This window comes from Kogia breviceps, chromosome X (genome assembly GCF_026419965.1).
Source record: "Kogia breviceps isolate mKogBre1 chromosome X, mKogBre1 haplotype 1, whole genome shotgun sequence".
NCBI lineage: Eukaryota > Metazoa > Chordata > Mammalia > Artiodactyla > Physeteridae > Kogia > Kogia breviceps.
The window spans coordinates 12,166,054-12,178,483 of record NC_081330.1 but is presented as its reverse complement, the minus strand read 5'-3'; the positions used below and the strand labels follow the sequence as shown (position 1 = coordinate 12,178,483).

The window sequence follows — 12,430 nt, the reverse complement described above, 5'->3', positions numbered from 1 at the left end:
AGAGGAACTTCTATGTGAACCCAAGTTTCTAAAGTCCATGCTTTTAACCATGCAGTCACTTTTACCTGGAAGATGGCCCACTGTAAAGTGAAAATTATAGCCCAAATCAAATTAGCAATATTAAATCCAGATGGATTGTTGCTGTCATTCTAAGGGCTTCTGATATGGTATGGAGTTTCAAAAGGTACAAGAGCATTTAAAGAAACCTAGGAAGGATGCTGAGCGTGATAAGTAACACATTTAATGAGTACTGTACCTCTTTTGTGAAAAGGGCCCTTGAGGAGGTTTAAAATCTAGTTGGGGAGATAAAGCATCAGCAGATGAAAAATGCATCCTCAGATTTATCCAAAGTAGTCCACGGACACTGCCAGAGAAGTAACCGAGAAGCCCAGTGCAAGGGGTAAACAGATCCTGTAGGGAGGGTGGGAGAGAGGCTTCCTGGAGGATGTGGGTTAAGCTTGGACATGAAGGATCACAAAATGTAGAAATAGGTAGTAGAGCATTACAGATCAAGAAATTGTAAGAGGGCTTCCCTGGTGGCGCAGTGGTTGAGAATCCGCCTGCCAATGCAGGGGACACGGGTTCGTGCCCCGGTCCGGGAAGATCCCACATGCCGCGGAGCGGCTGGGCCCGTGAGCCGTGGCCGCTGAGCCTGCGCGTCCGGAGCCTGTGCTCCGCAACGGGAGAGGCCACAACAGTGAGAGGCCCGCATACCACAAAAAAAAAAAAAAAAAGAAAAAGAAATTGTAAGAGCTGGAGCAGAAAAGTCAGTTTGAAGACAATCCATAAACAATATATTGTTTATGTTAATTTTCATTATATCATTATGATCATTATATACATCCACTGTAGGGAAAACAGAAGATACGAATAAACATACATATACATATACATATACATCCTCTATACATCTTCTATAATCCAACCACCCAGAGATTCCTTTTGATATATATTCTTTCAGGGTTTATTCTAAGCATATCTGTGTATTTATTAGACATACGCATATTCATCTACATGCATTTAATTTTATATGTTTAAATTTATACATGCATATATGTATCTTTATATATGCACAGATTCATATATATACGTTTATAAAATACGAATAATGTTTGTGGTGCCCAGTGAGAAAGATCAAGGCAGCAGAGAAAAACTTTTCACAACCACAGGCTCAAAATGACCATTTCTCCTTTGTCACCCCCAAATCCACACCCAGTGCACGCACTAAAAATGATAGTGTGCAAGATTATTTAATGACATAGAAAAACATTCTAACAGGGTGTTGAGGGGAAAAAAGCAGGTGATAGTATCTACTGTGTAATCCCACACATGTACTTAAAGACGTATACATGTGTATTATAAAATTCAGAGAAAAAAGACTGGAAGGAAAATCTCAAAAAGAACCTGGGAGTACAACCCTTGGGGGATATTTTCTTCCTAATGCTTTTATGATTTTCCGAATTGCATGCATTATTTTGTAATCTGAAAAAAATCGACACCACGAAACATAAGCAATATTAAAAGCAGACAAACTCAAAACGGTCAGGGGCGTTCTGATCAAAATGCATCCTAGGTTTTTTACACAGCTGAAACCGAATTAACATTGACCAGAAGACAGAGACTGTTTGGCCAAGACCTGACTTCCAGGCTTTGAAGATAATCCGCCTTTGAGGGGCCCAGCGGGTGGGTCAGGCGAAGGCAGGGCAAAGACGCCCTGATCGCCAGAGGGGGCTGGGGGTCAGGACACTCTTCCTCCGGCTCCGCCCGCCGCCACCATCTTAACGCCGCCTCCCACCGGCTGCAAAACGCCCGCGGTCTAGACCTCCAGGCCGTGGGCTGCCCCCGGCGCCCCGCCCCCTCGGCGGCTTCCCCACGCGAGAGAGCCTGGCCGCCGGCACCCGGGGCCGGTGGGCAAAGCCCTCGGCTGCCCGCCGCCGCCGCGAGCAGCTTTTGTCATGCCCGGCGCCGAGCACTTCTTCGCCAAGTTTCACCTTCGGTGACACAACTTTTCCGTGTTTCTTTTTTCGGCAGCCACCGCATCACGAGGCTCATGAGCACACAGGTTTGTAAACAACCCGCCGGCCGGATCCACGGCGACTGCGGGACGCCGGTTAACCGGGCCGTTTGACGCTCCCGCCCGGGTCCGAGCTTGTCGGGTCCCAGTTAGTGAGTCGGAAAACAAACGCTCCCGGGAGCGAGAGCCACGAGGAGCGCCAGCCCCGTTTCCAGGAGAACCGCTCACATTGTTCCCAGGGCTCCGAAAAAACACGCGCAAATCCAAGAGCTCTTGGAAGTCTTTTCAATAAGCCCCCCAAGGGAAGAGGCGAGCACACACACGGAGAATCAAAGGCAAAAGAAGCAGGTCAATTCACAATACATTCAAAGTCGTGGTTGAAAGAAGATTCTTAAAATAGCTATAGGCATATTCAAGAACTGCGCTCAGCCTGCCTTCTTTAGCTTGTTTACTTCTACTTTTAACAGCAAGTAAATATTTGAAGAACTCGATCTGTTTACTGACCCCCAGTGCAGGAGCAGGAGACATGCTACCTACATAATTTGGAGGGATTTTTGAGAACTGGGTTTCACATTTGTTATTAAACTTACCTATAACCACGCGATAGACCCGTCACTGTTAATTACGGCTGTTAAACCTAGGTTCTGCAGCACCAGAGAAACACTGCATGAGTCCTAACTTTGAGAAGTATAATTAATAATGCTCGTTCAAGGCGTATGTCTCTGTTAACAAGATATATTTTTGGAAATATTATCTAACGGAAGGCAGCATAAACAGTATAAGAAATAAAGGTCACACTTTATTTTTCCATTTAAAATGAGTTATATAATAAGTAGTGAAATGCTTCTTCCATGGAGCTACATGTTAAGGGGGGGGGGGATTTCTTTTACTGAAGTTATAGCTATCAAGGGAGAAAATCCAGACATGAGAATCCTCCAGTGAGCCCAGCATACTCTAAGGAACCCCATTCACTTAATGAAAACCACTGACATCTGTAGAGAAGAAAGGGGGCAAGAGAGAAAAGGAGGGAGGGAGGGAAGGAGGAGAGGGTGGGCTTGAGAGAGAGAGAGAGAGAGGAAAATGAAGACAGATGATTCTGATGAGAGGCAGACTGAAAGCATATGCCATGTAATGGAAAAAATAAATAAGTAAACAATTGGGAGTTTTACCCAGTTGTGAATTAAGAGTAAGTGTAATCGATAGAACACAGGTGAAACAAGCTCCCAGACTCAGTTCTGGGGAAGAAATACCATTATTTTCAAACTGACAGATGCTTCATCTTGAAAGTCAGACTCATGGCCACCTGAGGGGAGATGCACTTTGGAAAGTACGAGTGAGAATGTCCAAGGCCAAAGAGGAAGGAAAGGGCACCCCTAAGGCTTAAGGTAGGACTGGGCTTCTCTCATCTCTGCCGGGGCGCAGCACAGTGCCTGAGATGGATAAGTCACTCAAGAGATCTGTTCGGAGATCTCTTTGGCTGCACAAAGATCACAGCCATGGAGCAATCATGCCTGTATAGGCAAACTCTTCCTAGTCATGTCCACGTTGGCAAATGGCAAGTAATTTGGTCCTTGTGCAAACCTGGATTAGAAAAGAATCAACTGGGCTTCCCTGGTGGCGCAGTGGTTAAGAATCAGCCTGCCAATGCAGGGGACACGGGATCGTGCCCTGGTCCGCGAAGATCCCACATGCCGCGGAGCAACTAAGCCCGTGTGCCACAGCTACTGGTCTCAACCCGAGACTGTTTTCTCATCTGTCAAATGGGAATAACAGTAGTATGTATATCTATCTTGGATAGCTTGAGATATTTCATGTCAATCCCTGGCATATGGTCAGTGCTCAAAAAAACTACTGCTGTTACCGAATGCAAGTTCGTGTGCCGACGTCAGAGTTTGGAGCACAGAACCCCAAACTCCACAAAGGGCTTCAGCAAAGCATTTTTAAAGTCCAGGTGAGGTGGCGGGGAGCGGGGGAGCGTCACAGGGTGTGATCAGCTCATGCACAATTCTCTTGATGGTGAAGTAACAGGGCAATTAACTTTATCAATCCTTAGGCGCCAGAAGGTCTGGGGGCTCCTGATCATCAAGTAGTTAACTTCTTCCATTGCTGGTGGTTTTTAGCATCTGAAAAACTCAGGAAATGCATGATACTATTGTCTGGGTACTTCAGAGAGGAACTACAGCAGAGGATATGGGGGAGGGGTCTGTCCCCAGCAGGCCCCGTAGGGTCCCACTCGGGTTGCATTATTTTTAAGACCCCAACCAAAATTACTTCCCCATCCTATCTAGATGTCAGAAACTCAACCACTGACATTAATTCCCCGGAGTTAAAGCGTTGCCTCCGGCAATCCTTAGTTCAATGCCATGCACTGTGCCAGTAATTTGGGATCCACTAGCTGTGTGACCTCCTACAAGCTACATAATCTCCCTCAACTTCCAATTTTCTCATCTCTAAAGTCCATAAATACTATTCACTATTTCATTTGGCTGTCATGAGGATTAAATGAGATATATATATAAAAATCATGCATGCCTAGTAAATGGTAAGTGCTCCATAATTTAGAAGCTACTATAATAATGATAATAACTATGATCATTATTGTTATTAAGGATGAATAAGACGTACCCCGCCTTAAAGGAATTCCCTACCCTGCCTAGATCATTCAACAAATACTCCTTATGGGCTGCCAAGTAACAAGACCCTGTTGAGTGCCCTAGGTCGGGGCAGGGTGGGGGTCTCTTCCAAGAAACCAGATACCAAGACAAGAAGAAGGGCTGTCAACCGGGAAAGGAAGCATGCTGACCGAGAGGTGGCTAGGTCTCAGGGACCAAGAGTGCATCCTGCGAGATTCCATTTCCATTCAATTCAATAAAGGGAGAACTAAAATATGATGACAAGTCAAAACAGTAGTTGCCTTTGAAAGGGGAATGATTAGAAAGGGACACAAGAATAACTTTCTGGGGTGATGAAAATATTCTATCATGTGGGTCTAAACATTTGTCAAGATTCGTGGAGATGTACACCTAGGATTTGTTCATGTTGTATATAATCTTCAATTACACAAAAGGAAATTGGGTTCATACCATTTTTTTAATAACTCTTTTATATATAATTTGGCCTCTGACCAGGCCTGCCTTTCACCAGAAGATTTTTTTCTTTCTTCCCAGGCCCTACTGACAGGGTCCATAAAGGACAGACATGTATGCCTGAGAATTCCTTTGGGCAACAGTGATTGTCCAAACCAAATCTGAAGTCTCTACACAAGGCTGAGAGCAGGCAGGCCAAGCAAACGCCTCAGCCCAGCCCAGCCCCAGTGCACCCCCTGGAACGTCAACCTAAACCATGCACTGACATAAGCCAAGGGTGCTGCCAGAGTTTAAGACTCAGCAAGGACACCTACTACCCTCTGCCCACTGCCTGTGGGGAGGGTCTTAGCCAGTGACACTAATACCATTTCCATTGGAAAATCAATGCTAAATGTAATTTACAAGGGCAGAGGCAGGAGCAGCGCAGGAGAACTGCTTAACGGTAATCTCAACGTACAGTAATTGTAATTTAGGCTTAATGTTTATTACAAAGCCAGATCCCTAATAAAACAGTCCTGCACATTTCCGTTGTGCCCCAAGAATCAAGAACTTATCTCTTTTCTAATATAAAGCTCCCATTTTCAGGATTAATACCCTGGAAAACAAGGCTTTAGAGAAAAACAAATGGCCATCCAAGTCAAGGAGAAATTAGACCTGCAGGCTGGAGTCGGGGGCATAATGATTACTATTTCACTTTCTTTAGGAAATTAGTGCCATTTACCCAGAAATCCACACCCGTAAGAAATGTTTCATCAAGATATGGCTTTCACCAAAGTGATAAAATGTCACTTTTTTAAATGTCAGAAATCTCATTCAGGTGAGCTTGTAGAACTGGCATATCACAAGGAGATAAGCTACAGCTCGAGTTGGTGAGGACTGACTAGGATGAACCACACTACACAGGACGACGAGCCGGAAGTCCGCTCCTCAGCCTGTGCTGAGAAATCCTGCTGCTAACGTGTCTTCTGGATCCTCTGGATAGGGAAACGTAAATAGGTGGCTGCAGACAATGATTTATGCAGACATTTGTCTTCTCTGCTAATTGCTAAAGCTGTATTTATGCGCCCAATCTTCGCATTCCAAAGACCAAGTTAAGCTTAGCACGGTAATAGACATGGAGGATGCCCCCTCCACCTGCCACACTTTAATTCATGGGAGGTTTTTTTTCCCTCTTTGAATTGTTTAATCTTGGCAATTATCTTGTATTCCTTTCAAATTTCTCAACTCCAAAAATACAAGCCATAATGAAGCAGACACTAGAAAGCCCTTTTATTGGATATATTTGAAGAGCTGCAACACATTCCGGTTGTTCCGTGTTGATTGTAATTCCCAGAATGAAGAGTTGATTTGAACATAAAACAGCACAGCTGCAAAGAGACCTGGACTGTTAACGGTTTCCTCTCCCTAGTGACTGCCTCACAGATCAGCCCTCCCGCTTACCAGCCAGACCCTGATTCCAGTTCTCTCCCAGTTCCGGCCCTGTGCTCAGGGCCACCATACATGTCCCTGCGCACTAGGCATGGACCTCAACCCCACAGCTCACTTTCTGCTCCTCGCTCATCCTGCAACACCCTTTCGGACTCCAGCCCGAGGATGCATGCTAACACCCTGTAACAATTTGAACTGTACTGGCAAGAGACTTAGAGCAAGCCGAACTAAGAAGATACAGCACCCTAACCCGTATCCCACTCCTGCTCCGGCCTGTCAGTAAAGAAGCTGCACACCACTGGAAATAATAATGACGAGGATCTGGGGACACTGTGCACTCATCTTCTGCACCTATCCCCAAGAACAGACCAACGCTTCCGATTACAGTTCTCCCTGGCCACACCCCCTCACTGAGGCTGTGATCACCATCTTGGCCACGGAAGCAAATCTGGGGCTTATGACACTCCATAATACCGTACTGGTCCATGGTGACTTATTCACCAGGTGAAAAAACAAGCCCCTATATGAGTAACAGGGAGATTATGATTGATAGTTTTCTTTCCTCTCTCTCTTTTTTTTCCCCAATTTATTTATTTATTTTGGCTGCGTTGGGTCTTTGTTGCTGCGCGCAGGCTTTCTCTAGTTGTGGCGCGAGCGGGGGCTACTCTTCGTTGCGGTGCGCGGGCTTCTCATTGCGGTGGCTTCTCTGGTTGCGGAGCACAGGCTCTAGGCGCGTGGGCTTCAGTAGTTGCGGCACATGGGGTCGGTCTCGGTAGTTGTGACTCGCGGGCTGTAGAGCGCAGGCTCGGTAGTTGTGGCGCACGGGCTTAGTTGCTCCACAGCATGTGGGATCTTCCCGGACCAGGGCTCGAAGCCGTGTCCCCTGCACTGGTGGGCGGATTCTCAACCACTGCACCACCAGGGAAGTCCCTGATTGCTAGTTTTTAATAAGAGGTCACCAACATCATGACTTCTTGTGGGTGAAATACCTCTAAACACCTGCTTCGCCTGGCCCAAGTCTGAGAAAGACACTTGACGGAGGTGATTGCAATAATCCACCAAGACCACGATGAGCTTTTGGAATGGCCTTCCAGGTTCAAGACTTGATACGCTGGCTGCCTGACCACAATGCCCTGTCCTTCTTAGGTATGGTTAGAGAGGCTACTGGAAAAGGCCAGGAAGGGAACTGGAAGAGGCCAGGAAGGGAGCTGAAAATGAGCTGCACCCATAAATGCACGTGTGCAACGTAATCTGTTACAGCAACAGCTGTGCAAGTGGCTGGCGTCTCGGACTATGTGTGGAACTGTCCTCCACTGTCCAGCAGCCAGCAGAAACCCAGCCGGACGTTAGTGCTGACAGTCTCAGAGAGAACGCACAGCCCACATGGCCTTTAAACCTGCCCAGATGTGATGGCTCTCAGGCTAAGCACAAGCGAAGCGGTTGCTGAAAAAACACACCCAAACCCAAACCCAAACTCCAACTACAAACCAAATAACAGTTTGTTTGGTTTTTTTTGGCCACGTCACGCGGCACGTGGGATCTTAGGACCAGGACCAGGGATCGAACCCGTGCCCCCTGCAGTGGAAGCACAGAGTCCTAACCGCCGGACCGCCAGGGAATTCCCAAATCAAATGATAGTTCTGAAATTGAGAATTGGCTAGGACTTCACTCAATCTACAAACGATTTGGTTTTATCTGTAACAGGCTACACAGTCTCCGAATGCCACAGGAACACGTTTGCAGTAAACCAGACACAGCCTTAACTGAGTGCTTTTCCAACAGAGAACTGCTGAAAAGATCTTATGTGACAAGGTAGAGGAGAGTCAAAGCTAAGTGAATATCTGCTTGAACAACCAAATGTTATTCTTCCCTGAAATGAAAATAGGTCCTCCTGTTCAGGAGCTGAGTGCCCTAAACTATATATTCATCTGCCAATTTAAAAGTTTATGCATGGGACTTCCCTGGAGGCGCAGTGGTTAAGAATCCACCTGCCAATGCAGGGGACACAGGTTCGAGCCCTGGTCCGGGAAGATCCCACATGCCGCCGAGCAACTAAGCCCATGCACAACTACTGAAGCCCGCAGGCCTAGAGCCCATGCTCTGCAACAAGAGAAGCCACCGCAGTGAGAAGCCCGCGCACCCCAACGAAGAATAGCCCCCGCTCCTCGCCAACTAGAGAAAGCCCAAAGGCAGCAACCAAAAATAATTAAATTTTTTTTTAAATAGTAGGACATGTTAAAGAACTTAATCTAAAAAAAAAAAAGTTTATGCAAAGCCTAATACACAAAAGATGATTTGCTGCTCAAGAGGCCATTTTAATACTTTCAAACACAATCAAGATTCCCCTCTCCCCTCCCAAAGAGGACAGTCTATCTTGTCTGGCTATGTTACTGAAAAAGGTTATAGAAAACATCATTGTCCATCATTGGTCTTAACCTCAATGAGTTGCAGAACGTCATTTAAAAAGACAAAGAGCAATTTATATGCTCTGAAAGCCATATTTCATTAAGCAGCACAAAATTAACTAATTACCTGCTACCTATGCTTTAGAAAGTCTAGAAACACTGTACTCTGTGATAATCTTCTATGCGGTTATGATAGGCTGTGAGCATCAACCCCAGATGATGGGGTGGGAGGCCGAATTTAAATGAGCAGTAGCCTCTGAAAACAGATTATGAAATTCAAACTGTTGCTGAATTTTGACTTGATTCAATCATTTGTCACACCATCATTCAAAATTAAATGTGTATATTTAAAGTACCTAATAAATGTTCAATCCTGTTTATCTGTTGCACAGTGTGCTCCTGAGTCACTTAGCATAAAAAAAATCCAAAAATGACCTATACATAGGAAATCCGTAAATAACCCAACCTCTCCATGAATATGGTCAATAAACTTTATTAGCTAAAAATATAAATAGACTTGGTATCTTTCATCTCTAACATAAAAAGTAGTCTTTAAAATTTAGTCACACAAGACTTTTAACATATTTACCTGAAAGGGTAAAATACTAAGGGCTACTAGGCATTCACTAGTTTGAAAACACTCTATATTCAACAACCAACAGAAAGGCAGAAATGGGACTCGGGCTCTTAGCAGCCATAAGATTCCCATCTCCTTGGGAAAGTAAACTCCCTTCTTAAAAGTTGTCTTGTAAAATTACTTTAATTTATTCTAATTACAACCATAATTCCAAATGCTAATTACACAATTCATACAGAGAGGTATTCGGTTTCAAATGTGGTGAGTCAACATAAGAAAATGTTATGCCATACGCCTAATAAAAATTTTCATTATCGAGTGACAGAAACTTGTCCTAATGGTTCCAGACTTCTTACTCGTTCTGGACAATTACAAATTATATTCCTAGAACAGCATCTCATTTTCTGTGAATGAATTTGGTTTCAGGGTCCTCCCAAAGGTGGCCTGAAATAAGCCTTAGGTAACCAGCTGATGGAAATCAGGGACCAAAGTTCCAGAAACAGACTTGAAATACTCCCAGATGCAGAAGGGGAATCAGGTCAATTTGGTGCGACCATCTTCAATTGTATTCACCTGTCTGGGCCCTCAACGGAAAACAAAACCTTCTAACGACCCGGAAGTCATTTTCTCTTATCATACGAATGCCTGTTTAAAACGCACAACAATTAGGAAAGCTCTGGAAAAGTGTAGCAGGAGCTCTACTTTCCGGGTGACCGGTTCAATTAATCTGTGCGCCTCAAACAGCCTGCGGGTATCAGTGGGTCCGAAAGGGGTGACCTCTAGCCTTGAGGCAGGCCGATGGCGACACTGACCCTTAGTACAGCAGATCTAAAACGCCCCACAAACTTCTGGAGCCTCTCGTCGGCGCTTCGCCTAGTTGGAAGAGAACCGGCTCCATTTAGAAACAAGGATAAAGGCCCCGAGCTGAAGACTTTGACAACTTTCCGCGGGGGAGGGCTGACGCTGCCCTAGAATCTCCCGGGAAGGAAAGCTCTGAGAGATGGGGAGAGGCGAGAAGAAGGAGATGAGAAAAAGGAAGAGGGAAAGGAGTGGGAGGGAAGGGAGCCCCAGGGCTCAAGGAGGAATCGGGGCCCCGTGGACGAAGGCTGGGGCTGCCCCCACTGCAGCCCCACTTCTGCAGCAGCGTGGACCCGGCGTGGGTCGCTGCGGCTCAGCGTGCCTGGGGCCCTCCGGGCCGGTCCAGCCCACTCCGGCGTCCGCTCTGTGGCCATTCCGGACACTTGCACCTAAGGCACCTGCCGTTTCCCCACGGCTCTACCACACCCCCTCTTCTGTGCCTCTCTCTGCACCCGGGTCTCCAAGGATGCTGTCTCCAGCTTACATTCCGGAGCTAAGCCGGGTCCTCAGCAAGGCCACGGCTAGGACTGGTGGGGGTCGGGGGGACGCCCCTTCCTTCTCCCGAGTTCTCCCGGGCCTGAGCCCTGCTCCGCTGCGCCTCCCCAGCCCGCCGGTGGGAGGCCCGAGGCCGAGAAGCGCTCTTCGGGGGACCGGCGGCCGGGCGCCGCGGGCCAGGTGGCTAAACCCCCCAGAGTGGACGGAGGGGACTCTCCCCTCCCGCGGGGCCCCGCTCCTGCTGGGCACTGGTACCAAGGGGACAAGAGCCTTTGTTCTCCCGGGGCTCGGCGAGGCTGCGCTGCCGACGCGCAGCGCGGGCGGCGCCGGGATCGCTCACTTTTGCACGCGGCGTGTGGAAGGTTGCAAGCTCCTGCCTTCTGGGGAGGGGACGTAGAGAGTTGGGGAGCAGGGGACGTGAGGGGGAAAGGAGCGTGGGGGGAGGGGTTGTGCGTGTCGGCCAGGCTCTTTGTTTGCATTGGGGGCGGGGAGAGGGGGGTTGAAGGTGGATTCGAGCTTGGGTTCTAAGAGTGGATCAGATTCCTGAGTATGTCACCATGTTGCACCCGCGCAGCACACATATGCACACTCGCGCACACACACACACAGGCACTCGCACGGAGAGGGGGCCGGCCGGTGGCAGGCAGCGCTGTTCCCGGCGCTCGGGGCTGCAGCAGCTTCGTCTGCCCGCAGCGCCACCCCGGTGCGTCCAGAGGGGGAGCGAAGAGGCTGGAGGCACTCGCGGGGCGACAATTCCACGAGGAAGGAGGGAAATTGGTGCAAACCCAGGCCCCCCCAGCGGCCCGGCCCCCGCCTTTCTCGCCGGGGTCGCAGAGGTCACGGGCAGCTTAGGCTCTGGGAGGGAGGCCGGGAGCCGCCGGAGGGCGGCGCGCACGCGAGCGGGCGAGGGAAACCAAGGGAAGGGAAGCAGGCGGAGTCGGCGGGCGGGCTTACCCTTAGAAGCATCTTTCTCCTCTTTGGGTTTGGTCACCTTTCCACTCATAGATCCCAGCTTGCTTGACAAGGTTCGGCCAGGAGACGGAAGTCCTCGCCGAGTGGGCCGGACTTGGGAGAGTGCTTAGGGCGGCAAGTCGCGACCGCGAGCTCCCCTCGGTGTGGCTCCGGGCAGAAGCCGCTTTCCCCCAGCGCTGCCGCCGCCGCCGCCGCTGCCTACGAGAGAGTGGGGAGGAAAGGAGAAGGGTGAAGGAGGAGCCGCTGCCGTCGCCGCTGCCGCCGCGAGCCCGAGCGGCCGGCCGCGGGAGGAGCCGCTCGCCTGGCTCCAGAAGTGCAGAGACAAAGCGGCGCGGCGCTCCCTCCGCGCCCAGCGCCCGCCGCTCCTGCCCACCCCCGCCCGCCCGCGGAGAGCCGCGCTCGCCACCCCCGGGGCCGCCGAGAGGTGCGGCTGGGACTCCCCGGCTCAGCCGCCGGCCTCCCGGGGCTCCGGCGCCGGCCGCTCGCCGGGCTGGCGCGGGCCGCGAGGGGAGTTGCCTGGGTGGGCTGCCCGCGCGCCGGCGGGCCGCTTCCCCCGCCTCTCCCCATCCGCTGCGGGCCGCCAACTCCATCAAAA

The 12,430-nt window shown here is 49.2% G+C and overlaps 1 protein-coding gene across 7 annotated transcripts in view; it reads right to left on the bottom strand.

The window, feature by feature from the left end:
- FGF13 (fibroblast growth factor 13) overlaps positions 1 to 12,430 on the bottom strand; it is a 520,988-nt gene that overhangs the window by 486,013 nt on the left and 22,545 nt on the right. For all 7 annotated transcript variants that reach the window (XM_059051397.2, XM_067022877.1, XM_067022876.1 and 4 more), the window contains exon 2: positions 11,818 to 12,033. In XM_059051397.2, coding sequence (XP_058907380.1) covers positions 11,818 to 11,866 — 49 coding nt within the window. In that variant the 5' untranslated portion in view covers positions 11,867 to 12,033. The remainder of the gene's footprint in view (positions 1 to 11,817; positions 12,034 to 12,430) is intronic.